A 26,670-nucleotide genomic window follows, 5' to 3' on the forward strand; every position below is an offset into this window, starting at 1 on the left:
TTTTTTGATTTTTCATCTGGCACTTAACAACTTTGTATATGGAGTCCGCAAACTACTGTTCGAAAACTTGTACTCCCAAGAGCCAAATAGCGCTCCTTCCGTCCTTTAATTTTCCTTTCGCCACGACAGCACCCACGAGAGAGGGATCCGCCCCCTTCAGGACAGGAAACCTACAGATAAAAAGGCGCGGTCCCCCTTCCTCATCATCAGTTGGTTTCCTGTCCTGAATGTATCGGAACCTACAGTACCTGGGTCCAGTTGAGTCCGTTCGGTCTCCAGGGGAACGGCGAAGCATGGTCGGTGGAGCTCCCCTCGTGGACTCCGTCCTCCGGTGCACCTCGTCCTCTTTCTCTTGGTCCGGCCTTGTCCACCAGGGAAATGACACCTGCAGGAGCGCGCTGGTAATTATACTGTGCGCGGTGGGGCCGGAGGCTCTCCCTGTGCCATGTGCCTGCTTCTTCCGGGTTGCATGGCACGAGTGCGCGGGGGAAGGCGTGTCCGGGGCCTGCTGCGTCAGCGCGCGATCTCTGCTGCAGTGACCCGGAAGTGCACAGGAGCACTTCTGGGGGAACGGACCGGGGGAGGTACCCTGGAGAAGCCCGTGGAGCCCTCCCTCATGACGCGCCGGACGCTGCCAGGTGACGATGAGAAGCTGTGCGCGGTGGGGCCGGAGACTCTCTCTGTGCCACGTGTCTGCGACTTCCGGGTTGCATGGCGTGTGCGAGCAGGAGGGGGCGTGTCCGGGGCCTGTCGCGTCAGCGCTCGTCTCCGCGGCGGTAACCCGGAAGTGCAGGAGCACTTCGGGGGGGGGGGGGGGTGACGGAGGTGGTGCACTGGAGTGGACTTCCACTACTAATGGAGGGTGGAGTTTGCAGGAGACGTGCTCCAACCCTCTCCATGATGGGAAGTCCACGCACCTCTCCATCCCGGGACCCTTCTCCATCCAGGGATACTGGACATAAAGACTCCAGCGACTCCAGGGGTTCCACGTGTCGCAAGAGGAAGGAGGACCGTATCGATTCTGCATCCTCTAAGGGTCGCCAGATGAAGTCTTCGTCTCCACCTCCGAAGCCGGCCCCTAGGAAGTGCGCTGCTAAATCAAATAATAAAGAATGCCCCCTGTGCACTTGTCCCCTCTGTAAAGACTACAAAAAGCGCCTTTGTGGGCCCTGCATCCAGGCTATACGGGGGGAGGCTCTGGCTTCAACTCTTCCCCCCCCCCCCCCCCCGCTCCGGATCACCGGGAACTGATCCGATCAGAGATTCAGGCTTCTCTTCAGTCCCTTCAGGGGTCTAGGAAGCACAAAAATAATCGGCACCAGCATGATTCTCCCCCGTCATCTGACTCGGACAGTAGCCACAGTGATTCTTCTTCAGCCTCTTCCTCATCTTCTTCTGACGAGGGAGGAAAAGCATGCCTTTCCTTGTGGACGGCTTGGTAAAAGCCGTTCGCTCGACCATGGGAATTGCAGAGGAAAAAAAAAACAAATCTGCTGATCATACTCTATTTGCTGGTCTCACTCAGAAGAAGCGGAAGTCTTTCCCTGTGAATGAGGCCCTTAAAACCCTAGTTCGCAAGGAATGGCAGAAACAAGATCATCGCGGTTTTCTTCCATCTTCTTCGAAACGACGATACCCCTTTGATGACAAGGACTTATCACACTGGTGCAAAGTACCGAAGGTGGATGTGGCCGTGGCGAAATCTTCCAAGAAGTCTGCACTCCCTTTTGAAGATATGGGATTCCTGAGAGATCCTCTGGACCGCAAATCGGATGCCTTCCTGCGAAAGACCTGGGAAGCTTCTGCAGGGGCACTGAAACCAGTCATTTCTGTCACATGTACCGCCAGGTCGGTTTCAGTCTGGCTGGATCACTTGGAAAAGCAGCTTAAGTCCGGTACCTCCAGAGATAAGATCATTTCATCGCTACCTTTGCTCAAAGATGCAGCTAATTACCTGGCAGACGCATCAGCCAATTCTGTCCGCCTGGCGGCCCGGTCAGCAGGGTCCTCCAATGCAGCCTGAACAGCTTTCTGGCTAAAATCATGGAAGGGGGACACATCCTCAAAGTCTAGGCTGTGTGCACTTCCATGTGAGGGCACCCATATCGCAAACGCCATTTTCAGCCCGCCCGGCCCAACCGCAGGGACAGATCTGACAACCCCGCTTCTGGGTCCAAGGGAACCCTGTTTGGCAACCCTTCCTTACATCGGAAGTTCCCCAAACAATGATGAGGTTTTTCCGGTAGGAGGCAGACTCAGTTTTTTTGGGGACATTTGGCAGACCGTCCCTTCCAGCTCCTTTATTCTGGATCTGCTCTCGCAGGGTCTCCGGCTGGAATTCACGTCCCTCCCTCCTCCGTTCTTTTGTGTTACACCCACCAGGAGATCAGCGGCACAATATCACGCATTGGTGTCAGAAGTCCTCACTCTCGTGGATAAGCAGGTCCTTACACCGGGCCCATTACATCAGAGAGGCCAAGGGTTCTACTCCCCCCTTTTCTTGGTCCCAAAACCGGATGGGTCATTTAGAACCATTATTAATCTGAAGAAACTTAATCTTTTCCTGAAGTACCGGCCATTTAAAATGGAATCCCTCCTGACCACTGTGAAACTGCTTTTCCCCAATTGTTACATGGTGGTCCTTGATCTGAAAGATGCGTATTACCGTATCCCAGTCCACCAACGTTATCAGCAGTACCTCCGGGTAGCACTCGTGATTCACAACTCCGTTCACCATTTCCAATTCACGGCCATGCCCTTCGGCGTTTCCCTCGCCCCACGGATTTTTACCAAGGTCATGGCTGAGGTCACGGCTCACCTTCGCGAACACCAGACCATCATCCCATATTTAGATGACCTACTGGTTGTGGGTAGCATGGCAGCACAATGTTCCCTCTACCTTAGTCATGCTATGTTGACCCTGGGACGTCTCGGGTGGCTTTTGAATCTGCAGAAGTCTAGACTCACGCCTTCCACCTTTCAGTCTTTCCTAGGCATGCTCCTGGATTCCCGACTGTTTTCTTCCACCAGACAAAGTGGCAAAGATGGGTCGTACGACACGCACAAAGTCACAGGTCACACACTCTCCGGTCCGCCATGTCTCTGCTAGGGTCACTGACTTGCTGTATCCCTGCTGTCCAGTGGGCTCAGCTTGACACCAGACAACTACAGTGGGAGGTCCTGGCAGCTGCAAGATCCCATCAAGGGTCCCTCGATTGTCCTCTGACCTTGACGGACACCACCCGTGCTTCCCTCAACTGGTGGCTGTCGGAGGCAAACCTAACCAGGGGGAAAGAATGGCATGTTCACCCCACCAGTCTCATCACAACAGACACCAGCCCCTGGGGGTGGGGGACTCACCTGGGGGACTCTATGGCCCAAGGTCTCTGGTCCGCTCAAGAGTCAACTGCTTCCTCCAACCTGAAAGAACTCATGGCAGTCAGTCAAGCCCTGATGTCCTTCCTTCCCCTGCTCAGGAGCACCCATGTATGGCTCTGTACGGACAATCAGACGATGGTTTCCTACATCAACCACCAAGGGGGGACGAGCTCCTGTTCCCTCATGAAAACGGCGGTTCAACTCTTGGAACTCGCCAAAGCACATCTCTTGTCCATCTCTGCCGTGCACATCCGGGGGGTGGACAATGTGAAGGTGGATTTCCTCAGCCGTCACACTCTCCGTCAGGGGGAATGGGTCTTACATCAGGAGATTTTCACTCAGATCGTCCAGTGCTGGGGCCTACCGGTTATAGACTTGTTTGCTACCAGAGGCAACAGGAAGTTGAAACAATTTGGCTCTCTGAACAGGGCGGATCAGCCGACGGTCCTGGATGCCCTTCAGATTCCTTGGCGGTACAATTTTGCCTATGCCTTCCCTCCGCTGATTCTCCTGCCTACAGTCCTCCGGAAGATCAGGGAGGAACAAGCTCGGATACTCCCTTTATAGCTCTTTTCTGGCCCAGGTGTCCCTGGTTCTCCCTCCTGAGACATATCAGTCACGGACCCCTGGGTTCTCCCGTCCCGGCCAGATTTCCTGTCTCAGGGTCCTTTCCTTCATCCACGCGTCAAGGGACTACACTTGACTACATGGAATTTGAAAAGGCGTTACTAGCCTCCCGCGGTTTTTCCAGCCGTCTTATAGATACCCTGCTGCAGAGTAGGACGCCGGTAACCACCCGTCAGTATGGTCGTATATGGAAACTGTTCCTTGCCTCTTTTCCTGATTCTTCGCCTACTGTGGTCCCGATCTCCTCTATTCTGGAGTTTCTCCAGTCTGGACGAGATATGGGTCTTTCAGTCAGTACCCTCAAAGTTCATGTTTCTGCCCTGGGCGCCCTCTACAATTCCAATATAGCGGGTCATAGGTGGGTCATGTGTTTCATCAAAGCATGTGACCGCAGCCAGCCTCTCCATATCACCAGCCCGCCTCCCTGGGATCTCACTCTAGTTCTGGATGCCCTGACCCTTGCACCCTTTGAGCCACTCCCCTCGGCGTCTGACAAATTGCTGTCCCTCAAAACCTGCCTCTTAGTCGCCCTCACTTCTGCCCGTCGTGTTAGCGACCTTCAGGCCCTATCCGTGGATCCTCCCTTCCTTAGAATGTTTCCGGATCAGATCGTCCTCAAAACGGACCCGGCCTATTTGCCTAAAGTGGCTTCCCAGTTTCACCGTAATCAAGAGATCATCCTCCCTTACTTCTTTCCTGTCCCTGCCACACCAGAAGAATGTAGTTTTCACACCCTAGACATCAGGGAAACCGTTCTCACCTATATCTCTCGGACAGCCCCTTGGCGACAGGATAGGGCTTTGATTATTGCCTTTCAGGGTTCCAGACGAGGCCGCCAGGTGACAAAGCATACCTTGAACCGATGGATGAGGGATGCCATTTCCATGGCATATACGATGAAGCAAGAGCCTCTACCTTCCCCTGTACAAGCTCATTCTACTAGGGTGATGGCCTCCTCCTGGGCTGCCATGGCGGATGTCTCCATCGACAGTATTTGTAAGGCCGCCACCTGGTCCTCACCTTCTACTAACACTACCGACTGGACCTATCTTCTTCCTCAGACCTTGCATTCGGGAGATCAGTCCTTCAGATGGTTGTCCCTCCCTAAGTGTATTCTCTCTCGAAGTCTCTCATGGGTGCTGTCGTGGCGAAAGGAAAAGACTAAATTACTTACCGGTAATGGGATTTTTCAGAGTCCACGACAGCACCCTTTACACCCCTGCCCTTCTTTTTTTTTTTTCCTTTTCACCCTTTGGTGTCATTGGTGTTTTTATTTCCTTGTTATTAATCCATGGCGGTTCCTCTCACATTCTCTGAAACCAACTGATGAGGGAGGGGGACCACCCCTTTTTATCTGTAGGTTTCCTGTCCAGAAGGGGGCGGATCCCTCTCTCGTGGGTGCTGTCGTGGACTCTGGAAAATCCCATTACCGGTAAGTAAGTTAGTCTTTCGCCTTGTGGCTAAGCAGTACTATACAGCAACATATAGGATATTGCCACATTCCGAAGAAATTGTGTGACAAATTTTGGTACCATTTTTCCCCATTTCCCTGTGTGAAAATGTACAATTTTGTGACACACCTGTTGTCTCAATATGATCAATGCACCCCTAGACGAATTTAATGAGGGGTGTAGTTTCTAACATGGTTTCACTTATGGGAGTTCTGGTACCTCAGAGGCTCTGCCAATATAGCATGGCATCCTCAAATGAGTCCAACTAAGTTGTCATTTCTCAGCTTTGGACTGTACCTCAAAATTAGTTTTCGACCACATATGGGGGAATTGGTGTACTCAGGAGAAATTGCACAACAAATTTTTTTGTTTGGTTTCTTCCATTACCCGTTTTGAAAATTAGAATACTTGGGGCCAAAGAAACATTTTAGTGGGGAAAAAATGTAATTTCTTTTTACTTAGCCCAATGTTCTGCAATTGCTTTTGCAGTTTTGGCATGTCGGAGGCTCTTCAAATGGGACATGACGTTTCCAACCTATTCCAGCCAAAATGACACTAGAAAAATCCAATAGTGCTCCTTCCCTTCTGAGCCCTGCCGTGCATCAAAACAGTAGTTTTCTACTACGCATGGGGTATTTACATACGCAAGAGAAATTGCACACCAAATTGTACAGTGCACTTTTTCCTGTTACCCTTGTGGAAATTAAAAATGTGTGGCTAAAGCAACATTTTTGTGGGGAAAAATATTTTTTTTTCACAGTGTAAAATGATAAAATTCTGTGAAGAACCTGTGGTTTCAAGGTGCTCACCACACATCTAGGTATATTACTTGAGATGTCTAGTTTACAAAATGGGATTCACTTGTGGGGGGTTTCCACTGTTTTGACAAATCAGGGGCTCTGAAAATGAGACATGGTTTTCGCTATTGCTATCAGTTAATTTTGCGTTCCAAAAGTCAAATGGCGATCCTTCCCTTCCGAGCCATGATGTGTGCCTAAAGAGTAGTTTTCCACCACATATGTGGTATCGACATGCTCAGGAGAAATTACACAACAAATTGTATGGTGCTTTATCTCCTGTTATCCATTTGTAAATAAAAAAAATGAGGCTAAACCTTTTTTGTGGGAAAAAGTAAAATTTTTATTTATTGTTTCCTTCTACATTGGTTTAATTCCTGTGAAACACCTGAAGGGTTAATAATCTTCTTGGATGTGGTTTTGAGCACTTTAAGGGGTGCAGTTTTTAAAATGGTGTTACTTTTGGGTATTTTCTGTCACGTAGACCGCTCAGTCATTTCAAATGTGATGTGGTTCATAAAAAAAAATGATTTTTGTAAATTTTGTTGTAAAAATTAGATATTGCTGATAAACTTTCAAGCCCTTCTAACTTCCTAATAAAAACAATATTGGTTCAAAAAAATGATGCTGATGTAAGCATCAACATGTGGGAAATGTTATCTATTAACTATTTTGTGGACATAACTCTCTGGTTTAACCACTTCATGACCGCAGCATGCACCGGTAATAATATTTTTACATGACTTAACAACCAAGAACATACTGGTACATCCTAACAATCGCAGGGGCACAGGGGGCTGTGCATCCATATTTGTTGCAGGTGACTCAGCTTACCCGACAGCCAAGCCCCTGCCCTCACAGCCAGGGACTGTGCTTGCGCTATCTCTGGCTATTTACTTCCTAATTGCCGCGAATAATACCAATCGCGACACTAAGGGGATTGGGAAAGGGATCACGCTCCCTCTCCCCTCTGATCAAGATCCCCGCGATGTAATTTCGAGGAGCCGATTGTTGTCATGGTGACTCGAGATCGTCATGATGACTTCCGTGTTACCTAACTATGGAGAGCCTGTGTGATAATGCCTGCTGCATTGACAGCTGCGATGTCCTGCGGTGATTGAGCACTGCAGAACATTGCAGCTGCGATCAGAGGTGTGTGGGGTGCTGTCCCATAAAGGAACTAAGTGGAAAACGTTAAAAAAAATTGAAAATATTTTTTAAAAAAATCAGGAAATAAGGAACAAAAAAATAAATGTTCCAATAAATACTTATTTGTGCACAAAAAATAATAAAAAAATTACACATTTGGTATTTCCGCGTCCGTAACAACACAAGCTATAAAACTGTCACTAGTTAACCCCTTAAGTGAACAGTCAAAAAAATAATAAAATGGAAAAACGTAGCAAAAACTGTGTTTTCAACATACAGCTCAAAATGTCAGCTTGTTCAACAAAAAACAAGCTGCCATACAGCTTCATCGGCCAAAAAATTAAAAGGTTATAGCTGTCAGAATACAGCAATCCAACAACTGTTTTTTTCCTATAAAATAGTTTTTATGGTGGAAAAGCGGCAAAGAAAAAAAAAACTACATAAATGTGGTAGCGCTGTAACCGTACCAATCTGAAGAATAAAGATATTTTATCACTTTTATGACGTGGTGAAAAAAAACCCCAAAAACTATTCCTGAGTTGCGGTTTCTTCTTGATTCTGCCTCACAAAAAGTGAAATAGAAAGTGATCAAAAATTATGTGGCCAAAAATGGTACCAATAAGAACTCCAACTCATCCCGCAAAAAACAAGCCCTCACATAACTGTCGGCAGAAAAATAAAAAGCTGTAGTCTTCAAAATCCAGTTATGCAAGAAACTTTTATTTTGTAAAAAGCGTTTTTTAGTGTGATAGTCGCCAAATTTAAAAAAACTGTATTACGGTAACTTGATGTCTCTGTAATCGTTCTGACCAGAGGAATAAAGCCGCCAAATCATCTATACCACAAGGTGAATTGAATAAAAAATAAATAAAGCCAATTCTACAACTGCTATTGATTTGTTCATTCTGTCTCTAAAAGATTGCGGTACGGAGCGGCTCATATTTTTTCTGTGCTCCACGCTGAGCACTTGCACCAGGATTACGGGTACGTGCCCACAATAAGGAATAGTAGCGTTTTGGACGCGCCGTGTTTTTGCTGTGTGCAAACCGCTGAGTTGTGTGGTACAAGCACACTGGATGTATTGATAGAAATCCCGTGCCCACTGTGCTTCTTTTCTCCGCAGCGTAAACTGACCTGCGGAGCGGGGTCCCTAGATGCAGTATGTCAGTTTATGCTGTGGAGACACGAGTGTTCTCAGCTGGGAAAAAAGAGCGAAAGTCCACGGCGCTCCAAATCCTGATTGTGGGCAGCTGCAGTCTCCTGCGTAGAACACTTACATCTCCGCAGGAGAAGACACTCTGCTTCCAGGACACAGCGTGTGCGAATTGTGGGCACATACCCTAAATCTCTGAAAAACGTGATTCAGACAAAATTCCCAATGGAAAATTCACTGTATTGAGGCAGAGGGAGTCGCTTAGACCTCACGTCTGGCCCGGGGGCAGGCGGTGTCCATCTTTTTACGCCTTTTTAGGCGTGCACAAAAGTGCTGTCATCAACAGTTTTGTTCACCTTTGAAAAGATGGATACCAATGAACAGAGGCCAAACGGAGTCTGGCATAACTGTGCTGTCTCATTAGTGAATGGATAAGTCATGTGTTTTGCCTATTTTGGAGATGTAGATGGAAACCCCGATGTAAGTGCTCAGCATAGAGCAAAATCGTCACCAAATAGCATTCAAGTCAACCCAGAAAAACACAAGTCATTGGTTAACAGAAATATTGGGGGCTTCCATGTTACTGGTAGCACATAAGCTCATAAAAAAACACTGGCTCCCCCCCTCAAAAAAAAGGATTTCTGCTGTTCTGGCTCCTCAGGGGCTCTGCCAATGTGACATGGCACCCGTAAACCATTCCAACTAAATCTGCACTCCAGTATGGCACTCTTTCCCTTCTTCATTTTGTACTGTGCCTCAAAAGTAGTTTATGACGACATTTGGGGTACTGGCATCCTCAGGAGAATTTGCACAACAAATTGTAAGGTTCATTATCTCCCGTTACCATAGTGAATTTGAAAAATTTGGCATTAATTCAAGATTTTTGTGGTTTAAAAATTTATTTTTTCGTTTTCACAACTCTACGTTATAAAATTCTGTGAGGCACCCAAGGGTCCAGGTGCTCAACAACCATCTAGATAAATTCCTTAAAGGTTCTAGTTTCCAAAATCAGGTTTTTTGTGGGAGAGCTCCACTGTTTAGGCACATCAGAGGCTCTCCAAATTTGACATGGCATCTGCTAATGATTCCAGTCAATTTTTTAGCCAAATAGCGCACCTCTTCCGACCCCTGCCATATGCCCAAACAATTGATTTCTACCACATATAAGGTATCGGCGTACTCAGGAGAAATTGCACAATAAATGTATGCATTTTTTCTGATACCCTTTTGAAAATCCAAAATTTTATGGCTAAATTTATAATTTTTGTGTGGGAAAAATAAAGTAAGTTTACTTTTTTTCCTTCCACATTGCTTTGGTTCCTGTGAAGCACCTAAAGGATTAATAAACAAACTTCTTGGATGTGGTTTGAGCAGTGTGAGATTTTCAGAATGGTGTCACTTTTGGGTATTTTCTGTCACCTAGGCCTCTCAAACTCACTTCAAGTTTGATGTGGTCCCTTAAAAAAAAAAATTGGTTTTGTAAATTTTGTTGTAAAAATGAAAAATTGCTGATGAACTTTGAACCCTTCTAACTTCCTAGCAAAAAAATAAAAAATGAACTTGCAAAATTGTGCTGACGTAAAGTAGACATGTGGGAAATGTTATTTATTAACTATTTTGTGTGACATAAATCTCTGGTTTACGGCGAGAAAAATTCAAAGTTTGAAAATTGCGAAAGTTTCAAAATTTTCTCCAATTACCAATATTTTCTCAAACTAAATTTTATTTAAAAAATTGCACTGGTGTAAAGTAGATGTGTGTCAAATATTATTTATTAACTATTTTGTGTGACATAACTCTCGGACTTATGGGCATCAAATTTAAAAGTTTGAAAATTGTGAAATTTTAAAAATGTTCGACAAATTTCCATTTTTTTTCTACAAATAAACGCACAAAATATTGGTCTATATTTACAACTATCATAAGGCTGGGGCCACACGGTCATTAATGGGAGTGAATTGCATGACACTGCTCCCGCTCTCCTGGGGTGTAAGCAGAGTGTCATGCGACTGTCATGCCTCTGTGATGCGATCCTGAGATCGCAGCACAGCCGAGGATGACAGGGCTGGCGCTGCGGAAAAGATGGAGGTATTAATCTCCCTATCTCCTCAATTATCAGCTGATGCGATTCTCGCAGTGCACTCACATTTCACTGGTGTAATGCGAGTGCAGTGAGATGTTTCACTCACACCCATTATTTTTAAACTATTTCAGAATCTCTGTTATCCAATGAAGCGTTCCAAAGTTATTACTGATTAAATTGACACTGGTTAGAATTAAAAAATTTCGCCTGGTCAGAAAGGTGAAAACAGATTTTGGGGTGAGGTATTATATAACTATATCTTAAATATCTCTTGGTAAACAGCTAAAAATGCCAAAACTTGAGTCCCTATCTAAACTGTAGTTAAACAGCACCAGGTGGACTTTGTCTGGACACTGCTTTTGTAGGCAGCTGTTGGTTGCTCCGAGCCTGCTCCATACACCCTCTATAAGCAGATGCTATGTAGTCTTTATTTTTCTCAGTGTTTGTCACTTTGGAGAGCTTATGATCATCTGTATTTATTGAAGTTCTACTCTGCTCTCTGTGTTCTTAATAAATATATCCACTTAATAGCTTCAGTGTTCCAACAATGTCATGTAATTGATCCAGCAGTGCTGTGAGTTGTAGTCATACAGCACAGTTGAATAAGGATGTAAATGGTATTCAAGATATAGAGCCCGAATCATCAAGACTGGTGCTCTTCACGGTAGAGTCAGAAACCTCTGATTCATGACGAGGTGCACGCCATTTCAGAATCTGGAGCTTCTGGCGAGTAGCGGGCACCTCTGTGCGCTACTTCAGAAGTCTCACTTCCACCAAATACTGGAGTGAAAGTTCTGGCATATGGAACGCCACAGTTCATCATGAATTAGACAAGCTATGGCGTCTTGTCCCAGCTCCAACGACTTTATCGTACCTGGGAAAAACCGATGTAAAAATGAGAACAGTTGCAAAATTTATGAGGAAACTGAGTTGAGCCTAAATTTTGCAATTATTTATAGCTTTTACACCAGAATGTTTGCTTGAAAGAATTGCTGAATTGAACTCAAAAACACAAAGTACATTAGAAAGTTGTGTAGTGTCTTTTTTATTTGCCGATTTAAGATTTATTGTATTAAAACCAGCAAATGGTATTTAGACTGGTATAAATACTGTTCGCATGATCGCGTCTTGCATGGTATACACTCTAATCATTTGACAACCCATACAGCTTTGCTACATTTTGCTCTTTTATTTTTCAGAGCCTGAAAACATCGGTTAATGACAGCATTAGTGCAGTGGATGAGCATCTGGCCAAACAAGATGATATAAGGAAAAAAAAGGCAAGTCCATGGTCCTCGCACTGATCTTTCTATAGTGGTGGTAGACCTTTTTGCTAATAAAACATCAGTTTGCATGTTCCTTAAAAGGGAACGAACCATCAGAATTTTACCATATAAAGTAAAGGCAGTGCCATACGGGCACTAGCATGGCGATTAAAATCGAACCTTCACTTTTCAGATTGGATCTTTGATTGCAAAAAAAAAGTCGATAAAGGTCCAGAAATTGGAGCATTCTTTGTGTTTAGCGGGGCGGACCTTTTATGGGGCAGTTCCTCTGTGTAAATTTGTCCTCCGACTTGCCCTTTTTCTTCATTCAAATTTCGCGCTGCGGCGCCATTGCTGCTGTTGGAGGCGCATGTGCATTGCTAAAGTAATTATGTTTTCATTAAAATAGTGCCAAAGTCAGCGCATGCGTGTACCACGATCCCCGACACCGTTTTACTGAAGACGTGGAGAAGATTTTGAGCGGTATCTGCGCATGCGTAGATTTATTTTTTTTTCTCTCATCTGCGCATGCATTGATGCCGCTCATAGTTTTCTCCACGTCTTCAATATAATGGCGCCCTAGGTCGTGGTACAAGCATGCGCTGACATCCAGCACCATTTTAATGAAGACATCACTACTCCAGCAATGAGCATGTGCCGCCAACAGCGACAAAGGTGGCGCAGCGCGAAATTTGAATAAAGAAAAGGGGCAACCCAAAAGGATGCCGGATGAGGAATTCACACAGAGGACTTAACCCACAAAGACCCGCACAGCTGCACATGTCAATCAAAGAATGCACCAATTTTATCAACTTTTTTTCTGCAATAAAAAGATACAAGCTGAAAAGTTAAGATACGATTTTAATCACCATGCTAGTGCCAGTATGGCACTGCTTTCACTTTATATGGTAAAATCCTGATGGTTCCCTTCAATTCCTACTCTGTGTGGATTGACTCTGCTAACACTTAGGCTATGTGCCCACGCTGCGGAAAATGCGCGGATTTTGCCGCGGATTTCTCGCGGAAAAGCCGCAGATTTTCCGAAAATCTGCAGCACAGCTACTCCCCAGCCATTTCTATGGCATTTGGGAAATGCTGTGCCCACGCTGTGGATTTTTCCGCAGCGGAAATCGTGCGGATTTCCGTGCGTAAAAATCTGCAGCATGTCAATTATTGTAGCGGACTTCTCCACAGGGTCCCATATACTTACCTGCCTTGATAGAGACCCGAGTCACTTTCTCCGTCCGGTGTAGCGGCATCAGCGCGGTGGATCCAGCCAGGTACAGGAAGGAAGAGGTGGGCGGAGCCTGCACGAGCTCCGGTCATGTGACAGCCGGAGCTAGTTCAGGCCCGCCCACCTCCAGCACAGTGAACCAGACGCTGCCTGACAGGGACCCGGCTGCCGGAAAGCGAGGTGCTGCATGATGGAGGTAAGTATAAACTTCCCCGATCACGGCAGCACTTGTTCTGCATTGAGGATGCAGTGCCGAAGCCATGGCACTGTATCCTCAATGCAGAATGCCCGCAGCATATCCGCACGACATTCCGCAGCATGGAAACAGACAGAAGTTGTGGTGCTGTTTCCTGGGAGCACCTGCGGAATGTCGTGTGGATATATCCGCAGGACACTTTCCCCGTGGGCACATAGCCTTAGGGGTACTGCACACTACGACATCGCAAGCCGATGATAGCGATGTTGAGCGCGATAGTCCCCGCCCCCGTCGCAGCTGCGATATCTTGTGATAGCTGCCGTAGCGAAAATTATCGCTATGGCAGCTTCACATGCACTTACCTGCCCTGCGACGTCGCCCTGGCCGGCGAACCGCCTCCTTCCTAAGGGGGCGGGTCGTGCGGCGTCGCAGCGACCTCACACGGCAGGCGGCCAATAGAGGCAGGGGGGCGGAGATGAGCGGGACGTAAACATCCCGCCCTCCTCCTTCCTTCCTCATTGCAGCCAGGATGCAGATAAGGCTATGTTCCTCGCTCCTGCGGCTTCACTCACAGCGATGTTTGCTGCCGCAGGAACGAGGAACAACATCGTATCATCGGTCCTTCCGAAATTATAGAAATGACCGACGCTACACCAATCATACGATTTCGACGCTTTTGCGCTCGTTAATCGTAGTAAAAACGATTCACATACTCCGATGTCGACAGCGTCACCGGATGTGCATCACTTTCGATTTGACCCCACCGACATCGCACCTGCGATGTCGTAGTGTGCAAAGTACCCCTTAGGGCACAGCTAAGAGTCCTTATACACAGGCCTAGTAAAAGGAATCTGTCAGTAGGTTTTTGCTATGTAAGCTGAGAACAGCATGATGTAGGGGTCAAAAAGCAACTGTGCTGATCGTGTGTGTGTGTGTGTGTGTGTGTGTGTGTGTGTGTCTGTGTGTGTGTGTGTGTGTGTGTATATGCTATTGTTTACTTAATCACATGATGAAAAAAAGCCATTGGTTCAACACCGCAATCCTAGAAATGCAGGTGCAGAGTAGTCAGACATGCCCCCTTCTGTGATTGACACATTACAGTCAATGTACAATCTCTATTGAGAGTCTGGTGTGGGCAGGACAGCTCCCTAGGCTTAGCTACATGCTTAAAACAAATGCTTCTTTGATTATGTGAGAACGACTGCACCCAGTAATCTGTGATACACCATTGGATTCAGAATCTATTTGTCTACATTATTTTGCTGTCAGATGAGGTAGCAAAAACCTGCTGACAGACTCCCTTTAATTTGCATCAACATGTAACAATCCTTCATGTATTCGTCATGTCATGTATCCCCGCTGTCATAAACTTTACACAGTTGTAAGGAGCACATTCCGTGTTGACTTAAAGGTATTTGCTTTGAAATTCTAATTTTTAAGCTTTCATAAAACAATGCGATCAAATGATAATCAAGTGTTTTGTAATTAAATTGCTTGGCCTTTTTCACTGAGCAACGTTGTGATATGTCATATGAACATTTTTTCTAAAATTCATCACAATTTGTGGAGTGCACTCCATTCTGGCCTCATTGTGCTGTAACCAAGCATATTCAGAGAGAACATGCTGAATGTAGGCTTTGATGACAAACTTTTCATTGTTTCAGATGTGTGTGTTAAGGATGATTCATGTTATACGTTCTGTTGAGAAGATTGAAAACATTTTGAACTCCCAGAACCATAAAGAAAATATAGAGCTAAACAGGTGAGACTTGCGGCTTATGCACATGATTATGCTGTACAAACGCTGTAGGCCTTTAATTTTATATAAAAAATAAAATACTGAAATCTTCAGCTACGTTCCCAAAATGAGGTTTTGGTGAGTTTTTGATGTTTCATAATTTCTGCACCAATTCTTCGCCAATTATGTAAATTAGGTTACTTTTTTTCATTGTGTTTTTGTGTGCATTTTTTTCAACATGCATTATCACGTATTTTTCGTTTCTATTTACTGTGCTATGCTTTAAATAAAGCTGGTTTGATTTTGAAATGCCGTAGAATTTGGATTTGACAAAACTTTGACTTTCTTAGGTATAGATTACATGCTTTTTTGAAGAACTTGTTCTTTTTTTTTTTTTTTTTTTTTTTTTTTTTACTGCACTATTCTAAGTCCTGTTGTGTATAAATACGTGACTCTTCAGATTTTGTGTTATACCATGCCTGATGAAGAGACCTGAGTAGTCTCGAAAGCTTGCAATTATTACCATCTTTTCAGTTAGCCATTAAAAGGTATCAACCACTGAGGACTCTCTGTTCTTTTAAACAATTTTTTTATGCTTTTTTGAAGCACACTCACACTCAGACTCACACTCAGACTCACACTCAGACTCACACTCAGACTCAGACTCACACTCAGACTCACACTCAGACTCACACTCACATGCACACTCACACGCACACTCACACGCACACTCACACGCACACTCAGACTCACACGCACTCACACGCACTCACACACTCAGACTCACACTCAGACTCACACTCACACTCACACTCAGACTCACACTCAGACTCACACTCAGACTCACACTCAGACTCACACTCAGACTCACACTCAGACTCACACTCAGACTCACACTCACATGCACACTCACACGCACACTCACACGCACACTCACACGCACACTCAGACTCACACGCACTCACACGCACTCACACACTCAGACTCACACTCAGACTCACACTCAGACTCACACTCAGACTCACACTCAGACTCACACTCAGACTCAGACTCACACTCAGACTCACACTCAGACTCACACTCAGACTCACACTCAGACTCACACTCACACGCACACTCAGACTCACACTCAGACTCACACTCACATGCACACGCACACTCAGACTCATACACACATTCACACTCGGACTCACACTCAGACTCACACTCAGACTCACACTCAGACTCACACTCAGACTCACACTCAGACTCACACTCAGACTCACACTCAGACTCACACTCAGACTCACACTCAGACTCACACTCAGACTCACACTCAGACTCACACTCAGACTCACACTCAGACTCACACTCAGACTCACACGCACACTCACACTCACACTCACACGCACACTCACACGCACACACGCAGACTCACACGCACACTCAGACGCACACTCAGACGCACACTCAAGCAAGCATTGTTGACCTTAGGGAGATCAACATATTCACTGCGGAGACACCATCATTTGTTTCTCAACGCTGTGATTCTAGAGCATTGCCCCCTGGGAAGTATGCAAATAAGAAAGCCGCGGAGACACCATCACGTGTTTCTCATCGCTGCCAGGAAACTAGCCAGGTCTTTCACCGGGAAGGAACAACCACGGGAAGGGCAGTCTCCAGTCAAGGAGACCACCTATACCAAACATGGTATCCATCCACAGACAGCCGTTTCGGGGTATTTGCCCCTCATCAGTGTGGAGTAGGAATCTGGCTAGTGGGGGCAATGCCTAGTAAAAGACTACTTAAGCAAGCATTGTTGACCTTAGGGAGATCAAGCCAGATTCCTACTCCACACTGATGAGGGTCAAATACCCCGAAACGGCTGTCTGTGGATGGATACCATGTTTGGTATAGGTGGTCTCCTTGACTGGAGACTGCCCTTCCCGTGGTTGTTCCTTCCCGGTGAAAGACCTGGCTAGTTTCCTGCCAGCGTTGAGAAACACGTGATGGTGTCTCCGCGGCTTTCTTATTTGCATACTTCCCAGGGGGCAATGCTCTAGAATCACTGCATTGAGAAACACGTGATGGTGTCTCCGCAGTGGATATGTTGATCTCCCTAAGGTCAACAATGCTTGCTTAAGTAGTCTTTTACTAGGCATTGCCCCCACTAGCCAGATTCCTACTCCACACTGATGAGGGGCAAATACCCCGAAACGGCTGTCTGTGGATGGATACCATGTTTGGTATAGGTGGTCTCCTTGACTGGAGACTGCCCTTCCCGTGGTTGTTCCTTCCCGATGAAAGACCTGGCTAGTTTCCTGCCAGCGTTGAGAAACACGTGATGGTGTCTCCGCGGCTTTCTTATTTTCACACGCACACTCAGACTCACACGCACACTCAGACTCACACGCACACTCAGACTCACACGCACACTCAGACTCACACGCACACTCAGACTCACACGCACACTCAGACTCACACGCACACTCAGACTCACACGCACACTCAGACTCACACGCACACTCAGACTCACACGCACACTCAGACTCACACGCACACTCAGACTCACACGCACACTCAGACTCACACGCACACTCACGCTCACACGCACTCACACGCACACTCAGACTCACTCACACACACGCAGACTCAGACTCACACTCAGACTCACACGCACACTCACACGCACACTCACATGCACACTCAGACTCACACTCAGACTCACACTCAGACTCACACTCAGACGCACACTCAGACGCACACTCAGACTCACACTCACTCAGACTCACACTCAGACTCGCACTCACTCAGACTCTCACTCACTCGCACACTCAGACTCAGACTCACACGCACATTCAGACTCACACTCAGACTCACACGCATACGCACACTCAGACTCACTCACACGCACACTCACACGCACACTCACACTTTCACACTCACATCAGATCACATCCACGTCCTGCAGCGGCGGAACACACACACCTCACACACACATCAGATCGCATCCATGTCCTGCAGCGGCGGAACACACACACCTCACACACACAACAGATCGTATCCACGTCCTGCAGCGGCGGAACACACACACCTCACACACACATAAGAACAGACACACACACACATCAGATCACACACACCTCACACACACATCAGATCGCATCCACATACTGACAACATCCCGTGATATCGCTTGCTTCTCGGCGGCGATACTGTGCAGTGATCTTCCAGGACCTGCCGGAGGATCACATGGCCGGAAGCATGTGGTATCTCCGGATGTTGTGAGTGTGTCAGCGTGTATGTGCGATATCGTCAGTGTGTGTGTATGCGATCGGATGTGTGTGAGTGTGTGTATGTGATCGGATGTGTGTGTGTGAGTGTATGCGATCGGATGAGTGTGTGTGTGTGAGTGTATGCGATCGGATCTGTGAGTGTCGGCAGAGGAGCACGGCGTGCAGCACAGCTGCTGGGACCACACACCGGTGGGCACAGGGAGAAGTGGGGTGTGTGTGTGAGTGTATGCGATCAGATGTGTGCGTGTTTCCTGTCTGATGTGTGACTGTGGAGCACGATGGGGGGTGCACAGCATGGGGGATGGAGCACGATGGGGAGTGCGCAGCATGGGGGATGGAGCATGATGGGGAGTGTGCAGCATGGGGGATGGAGCACGATGGGGGGTGCGCAGCATGGAGGATGGAGCACGATGGGGGGTGCGCAGCATGGAGGATGGAGCACGATGGGGAGTGCGCAGCATGGGTGATGGAGCACGTTTGGGAGTGCGCAGCATGGGGGATGGAGGACGATGGGGAGTGCGCAGCATGGGGGATGGAGCACGATGGGGAGTCCGCAGCATGGGGGATGGAGCACGATGGGGAGTGCGCAGCATGGGGGATGGAGCATGATGGGGTGTGCGCAGCATGGGGGATGGAGCACGATGGGGGGTGCGCAGCATGGGGGATGGAGCACGATGGGGAGTGCGCAGCATGGGGGATGGAGCACGATGGGGAGTGCGCAGCATGGGGGATGGAGCACGATGGGGAGTGCGCAGCATGGGGGACGGAGCACGTTTGGGAGTGCGCAGCATGGGGGATGGAGCACGATGGGGAGTGCGCAGCATGGGGGACGGAGCACGTTTGGGAGTGCGCAGCATGGGGGATGGAGCACGATGGGGAATGCGCGGCATGGGGGATGGAGCACGATGGGGAATGCGCAGCATGGAGGATGGAGCACAATGGGGAGTGGGGATGGAGCACGATGGGGGGTGCACAGCATGGGGGATGGAGCACGATGGGGGGTGCGCAGCATGGGGGATGGAGCACGATGGGGGGTGGACCACGATGGGGGGTGCACACCTCCCCCCAAAACACACACACACACACTGCCACACACGCACTGCACAACACACCACACACACACTGGGAACCACAAACACCGCCCTGCACAGACACACACACACACAGACAACGCCGCAGACACACAACACCCAACACACAAACACCGCGGCACACACAAATATACGCACATACCGCACAACACACACATTGCACAAAACACACCTCCCCCCAAAACACACACACACACACCCACACAAACCGCGCAACACACACAACGATACAGACACACAGCGCTCCACAAATAACGACACACAACGCAACACACAAACAACACCGCTCTCACCCCCCGCTACACCCAGACAACACCCAGAACATGTACAGCCCCTACACAAACACTTGGTAACTACACACAACAACATCTATATATATATATATATATATATATAAACAAAAATCATACATTAACTACACAATACGTAAATTCTAGAATACCCGATGCATAGAATCGGGCCACCTTCTAGTAAATTAATAGATGCATGACCTTGTCCTATGCTACAATCAACAATAAGAAAAAGGTTCAGAATGCAATAACATAGTTGTAAAAAAAATATTTCATACGTGCATATAGTAAAACTTTTTAGGGTATGTGTGCACGTTGAGTATTTGAAGAAATTTCTGCATATCTTTGCAGAAAAAAAACGCAGCTCAAATGGTGTGGGTTTTTTACACATTTTTATTCATTTTTATGCATTTTTTGTATGCTTTTTTTGCTTACAATGGTGAAAAAGGCAGGCAAAAACGCTGAAAGAATTGACATGCTGTAGATTATTTTCTGCACCAAGTCTACATAAATCTGCATGTAGTAACATTGGTCCAAAGAATGTTTTTGTTTTGTTTTATTGCATTCCACTCTTCCGATTTTATTCGCTGTGTGTCCTAGGCCTAATTTTTCAAATTGGATTGTCAATGCCACAGAAATTGCAAGAGAAAGACTGATGACCCTTCCTACCTTTCGAAACATAGTTACAAAAAGGAAACAGTTGCACTCTGCATATGTATAACAATGAATATAGGAATATAGACATGCAGCATTTTGCTATGAAAAACATGTAAAAATTTAGATACTTAGCACACAAAAATGGCCAGTTTTATGTGCGCCCAACAGCCTGTGGCAAGGCAACCTCTTATTATATTCTTATATTCATTGTTACACATGTCTCTTTGCCCCAGAAACTTCATCATGAAATTTCTATGGATATGAACAAATCATATGCAGGGAATAATTGAGAATTGTATTTAAGAAACACTGTCCTAAAAGAGTGATTCTTCCAACAAAGATGTGTCTGCATAGGTAGTGTAGGATATGACTGAAAAATCTATCAAAGTAAATCTGCGATGATGCAGTGGTCTTCTCAGATATATACTTGTTTGGCTAGGTTTCACTGACACAAGAAATGTGTAAGTGCCAATGATCTGCTTTATTGTTGCATGTAGAAAAAAGAAATGATGAGCAGCTGTAAAATCACACCCAACTGAGCTTGAGCTATTTTACAAAGAACAATGGACAAAAATTTTGACTTGATAGCCACTGGAGTAAAATGTCACGTTTGTTAGGGTACGAAGGACGTTTACAAAATGTGTTGCATCGTTTGCCCGCCTTTGTGATAGAGAAGAAATTATATATGATCTTCCATAGATTTGTGGTTTAAGTTCTGTACGTGTTAGGTCATGGGACCGTGCAAAAATCTAGGTCAAAATATTTGATATACAGTAGGTACGCATCAAAAATCATGACTTTACTTATGCCACTGAGGTGGTCTGAAGTGTATAACCTATTCCCCCTGACTATATCAATACTGGCCATAACAGCTTTGTATTGGTGCTTAACAGTGCAGAAATGTACGGTGAGAATGTGCCCTAATTCTCATAAACCCTTGGCAAATCATACTCTAAGCAGATGGATTGTGTCTTATAACAGCGTCACTCTCCTATTTAGTATAGAAAAGTTGTGTTTTTTATGAAAAATGTTATTTTTTTGTATTGTAAGGCAATAATACAAAGAATTATGAAATGAAGGATTAGTACAAATGTTAATTATCTTTAAATGTATTCTTCCTGTTTTATCCTATTAAAGCACTTTGCTAACTGGGCAGATCTTGGAAAGAATTGCAACAGAATTTAATCAGCTGCAGTTTCACGCTGTTCAGAGCAAAGGCATGCCTCTTCTAGATAAAGTCAGACCTGTAAGTATATTATACATACACAAATACACAAGTCCCCTGTTTAGACTCAGTGAGATTAGTACCTATACATGCTCAGATTACATTGTTTTTTTGCTTTTTTTTTTTTTTACACACACACACACATATATATATATATATATATATATATATATATATTATATTATATTATATTATATTTATATATATATATATATATATATATATATATATATATATTAGTACAGACCAAAAGTTTGGACACACCTTCTCATTCAAAGAGTTTTCTTTATTTTCAGGACGCTGAAAATTGTAGATTCACATTGAAGGCATCAAAATTATGACATAAAACATATGTAATGAAATACTTAAAGTGTGAAATAACTGAAAATATGTCTTATATTCTAGGTTCTTCAAAGTAGCCACCTTTTGCTTTCATTACTACTTTGCACACTCTTGGCAGTCTCTTGATGAGGTTCAAGAGGTAGTCATTGGAAATGGTCTTCCAACAGTCTTGAAGGAGTTCCCAGAGATGCTTAGCAATTGTTGTCCCTTTTGTCTTCATTCTGCGGTCCAGCTCACCCCAAACCATCTTGATTGGGTTCAGGTCTGGTGACTGTGGAGACCAGGTATCTGGCGTAGCACCCCATCACTCTCCTTCTTAGTCAAATAGCCCTTACACAGCCTGGAGGTGTGTTTGGGGTCATTGTCCCGTTGAAAAATAAATGATGGTCCAACTAAATGCAAATCGGATGGAATAGCACGCCGCTGCAAGATGCTGTGGTAGGCATGCTGGTTCAGTATGCCTTCAATGTTGAATAAATCCCCAACAGTGTCACAAGCAAGGCACTCCCACACCATCACACCTCCTCCTCCATGCTTTACGGTGGGAACCAGCCATGTAGAATCCATCCATTCACCTTTTCTACAAAGACACGGTGGTTGGATCCAAAGATCTCAAATTTGGACTCATCAGACCAAAGCACAGATTTACACTGGTCTAATGTCCATTCCTTGTTTTCTTTAGGCCAAACAAGTCTCTTCTGCTTGTTGCCTGTCCTTAGCAGTGGTTTCCTAGCAGCTATGTTACCATGAAGGCCTGCTGCACAAAGTCTCCTTTTAACAGTTGTTCTAGAGATGAGACGGTGTGTCCAAACTTTTGGTCTGTACTGTATATATAAAATACTAATTGAATTTTTACCTTTCTTCAGCGCTCTATTGGGAGACCCAGACGATTGGGGTATAGCTACTGCCCTCTGGAGGCCACACAAAGCACTACATTAAAAGTGCAAGGCCCCTCCCCCTCTGGCTATACCCCCCCGTGGTATCACGGGTTCTCCAGTTTTAGCTTTGTGTGCGAAGGAGGTCAGACATTCCATGCATAGCTCCACAGATTTTAGTCAGCAGTAGCTGCTGACGGTTTCGGATGGAAGAAAAGAGGACACATATAGTGTCCCCAGCATGCTCCCTTCTCACCCCTGGATGGTGTTGTAAGGTTGAGGTACCTATTGCTGGTACAGGGCTGGAGCCTGACATGCTGTTTTCCTTCCACATCCCCTGGTAGGGCTCTGTGGAAGTGGGATCCTGCCGGCCTCTCAGCTCTGATGCCGGGCTCCATCCACAGACCCATTAGAACCTGATGGATTCGGAGCAGGAGTACGATCAGGGACAGGCCCTGCATCATACAGGTACTCTGTGTCCCCGGCAGGCACAGACACACTCCGGGCTGGCTGGGTGTTGTAGTGCGCCGGGGACCGCAATGTTGGAGTTAGTGTCCCTACAGATTACTGGGGGATGTTTTGTGTATGGGAACGCAGCGCCGACCCCCTCTGGACCGGGCGGCGCTGCTGTGACTTGTGGTGCGCCGGGGATCCGCCGTCCGCGCTTTTACGGCGGCGGCGGTTATAACTTTAGTCCCCGGCTTTTTGGGCCTAGGACGCCGGCAGCTCCGTTTCGTTCCCGCCCCCACCCTGTCATTCAGGGTAGGGGAGAGACGCTGTTCGCAAGCAGCGACGAGGGCTGGAGCCTGATTTACATGCTCCAGCCCTCACACTAGGCACAGAGGGAAGCAGGCTTCCCGCTCTTGGCCAGGAACGCCCAGGGCCCGCCCCCCTTCCTCTCTCGAGACGCCGGCAGCCATTACATGCATGCCTGGCTGGAGGAAGGACGCAAGGCTCTGGGAGACCTGGACTAGGGGCTATCTGGCGACCACACACCCGCTTTTTAAGCGGGCGGTAAGCGTTTTTTCTGTGCTGGTCCCTCTAGTGCCTCACTGTGTATCAGTGTACTGGATACAGTTATATAGATATTGTATTTCTTGCACTGTGAGGTGCGCTTCTGGCTGCATATCCCAGATCGCTCTGTGGAAGCAGCAACATGTCATCCTCAAAACGCAAGGCGGCCAAGGCAAAAAGGGCTGTGTATACTGCGTGTGCTGCATGTGGGGCTAATCTACCAGCAGGCTCTGATGACCCCCATTGTGTGCAATGCTCCGACCCGGTGCTGCTTCGCCAGCCGGAGTCAGGAGAGGTAGCGACCCAGGCTGAGACGCTTGTAAGTTCTGCCCCGGTGACAGGGACGGACTTTGCAGTTTTTGCAGATAATATGTCTGTATCTATGGCAAAAATCCTTGAGACCTTGCAATCTATGCATGGGGCTCAGTCTCTGGGCACGGCGAGGCCTCTGTCCTCAGGTCCCCCTTACTTGGAATGTATCCAGCCCACAGGGGGGTCCCCGGCTTCACAGGCCGAGGATTATGACTCAGATGATGGCCCCAGCCACCCTAAGCGAGCTCGCTGGGAAAGACCCTCGACGTCTTCACACTGCTCAGGGTCTCAGCGCAATCAGTCTCCCTGTGATGTGTCTGATGAGAGTGATCAGGAATCCACTCCTGGAACCCCTCTCAACCTGGATACCCCGGATGGGGATGCCATGGTAGACGACCTTATCTCAGCCATCAATAGGCTGTTGGATATTTCTCCCCCAGCCCCTTCAGCAGAAGAGGCGGCTGCGGAGCAGGAAAAGTTTCGTTTCCTTTATCCCAAGCGTAAATTGAGTGCTTTGTTAGATCACTCTGACTTCAGAGAATCAATCCAGAAGCACGACGCTCACCCGGAAAGGCGTTTCTCTAAACGATCTAAAGATACGCGTTTCCCTTTCCCCCCTGAGGTGGTCAAGCGCTGGACACAGTGTCCAAAGGTGGACCCCCCGATTTCCAAACTTGCAGCTAGATCCATAGTTGCAGTGGAGGATGGCGCTTCACTTAAAGATGCCAATGACAGACAGATGGACCTTTGGTTAAAATCTGTCTATGAAGCTATAGGCGCGTCGTTTGCTCCGGCATTCGCAGCCGTCTGGGCACTCCAGGCTATTTCAGCTGGCTTAGCAAAAGTGGATGCTATCATGCATCCAGCAGTGCCGCAAGTGGCGCACCTTACCACGCAGATGTCGGCGTTTGCGTCTTACGCTATCAATGCGGTCCTAGAATCTACCAGTCGCACCTCAATGGCGTCCGCCAATTCGGTAGTTTTGCGCAGAGCCTTGTGGTTAAAGGACTGGAAAGCGGATGCTGGTTCCAAAAAATGTTTAACCAGTTTGCCTTTGTCTAGAGAGAGACTGTTTGGCGAGCCTTTGGCTGACATCATTAAGCAGTCCAAGGGTAAAGACTCCTCTTTACCACAACCCAGAACACCCAAACCTCAGCAGAAAAAGTGGCAGCAGAGGTTTCAGTCCTTTCGAGGTTCGGGCAAGACACCATTTACCTCGTCCAAAGGGACTCAGAGGACGCAAAGAAACTCAGATTCGTGGCGGACTCACACACGCCCCAAGAAAGCAAATGGAGGTACCGCTTCCAAAGCGGCTACCTCATGACTTCCAGCCCCCCCCCTCCGCATCGCCGGTCGGGGGCAGGCTCTCCCGCTTTTCCGGCATTTGGATGTCACAGGTCAAAGACCGGTGGGTGACGGACATTTTGTCTCGCGGGTACAGAATCGAGTTCAATTCTCGTCCTCCAGCTCGGTTCTTCAGAACCTCCCCACGGCCAGACCGAGCAGATGCTCTGCTGCAGGCGGTGGATTCCCTAAAAGCGGAAGGAGTGGTTATCCCAGTCCCTCCTCAGGAACAAGGGCAAGGGTTTTACTCCAATCTCTTTGTGGTTCCAAAAAAGGACGGCTCGTTCCGTCCTGTTCTGGACCTAAAACGGCTCAACAAGCATGTGCATGCCAGGAGGTTCCGGATGGAAACCCTCCGCTCTGTCATTGCCTCAATGTCCAGAGGAGACTTCCTTGCCTCAATAGACATCAGAGATGCTTATCTCCACGTGCCAATTGCTACAGAACATCAACGTTTTCTACGTTTTGTGATAGGAGACGACCATTTTCAGTTCGTAGCTCTTCCATTTGGTCTGGCGACAGCCCCACGGGTCTTCACCAAGGTCATGGCGGCGGTGGTAGCAGTCTTGCACTCTCAGGGACACTCGGTGATCCCTTACCTAGACGATTTATTGGTCAAAGCTCCCTCTCAGGAGGCATGCCAACTCAGCCTGAATGCTACGCTGGAGACTCTACAGTCTTTCGGATGGATCATCAACTTTCCAAAGTCGATCCTATCACCGACTCAGTCACTAACGTATCTTGGCATGGAGTTTCATACTCTAGCAGCGATAGTGAAGCTTCCGCTGGACAAGCAGCGGTCACTACAGACAGGGGTGCAATCTCTCCTGCAGGGCCAGTTGCATCCCTTGCGGCGCCTCATGCATTTCCTAGGGAAGATGGTGGCAGCCATGGAAGCAGTTCCCTTTGCGCAGTTTCATCTGCGCCCACTTCAATGGGACATTCTCCGCCAATGGGACGGGAAGTCAACGTCCCTGGACAGGAAAGTCTCGCTTTCCCAGACGGCCAAAGACTCTCTACAATGGTGGCTCCTTCCCACATCATTGTCTCAGGGAAGATCCTTCCTGCCCCCATCCTGGGCAGTAGTCACGACAGATGCGAGTCTGTCAGGGTGGGGAGCAGTATTTCTCCACCACAGGGCTCAGGGGACGTGGACTCCGCAGGAGTCCACCCT

At 47.2% G+C, this 26,670-nt stretch overlaps 1 protein-coding gene across 1 annotated transcript in view; it reads left to right on the plus strand.

The window, feature by feature from the left end:
- Nucleotides 1-26,670, plus strand: part of COG2 (component of oligomeric golgi complex 2) — a 260,876-nt gene that overhangs the window by 23,897 nt on the left and 210,309 nt on the right. Inside the window, exons 4-6 of the mRNA XM_075339700.1 lie at nucleotides 11,838-11,918; nucleotides 14,998-15,095; nucleotides 21,522-21,630. Of these exons, the coding sequence (XP_075195815.1) occupies nucleotides 11,838-11,918; nucleotides 14,998-15,095; nucleotides 21,522-21,630 (288 nt within the window). The remainder of the gene's footprint in view (nucleotides 1-11,837; nucleotides 11,919-14,997; nucleotides 15,096-21,521; nucleotides 21,631-26,670) is intronic.

Source organism: Anomaloglossus baeobatrachus, chromosome 3 (genome assembly GCF_048569485.1).
Source record: "Anomaloglossus baeobatrachus isolate aAnoBae1 chromosome 3, aAnoBae1.hap1, whole genome shotgun sequence".
Lineage (NCBI taxonomy): Eukaryota > Metazoa > Chordata > Amphibia > Anura > Aromobatidae > Anomaloglossus > Anomaloglossus baeobatrachus.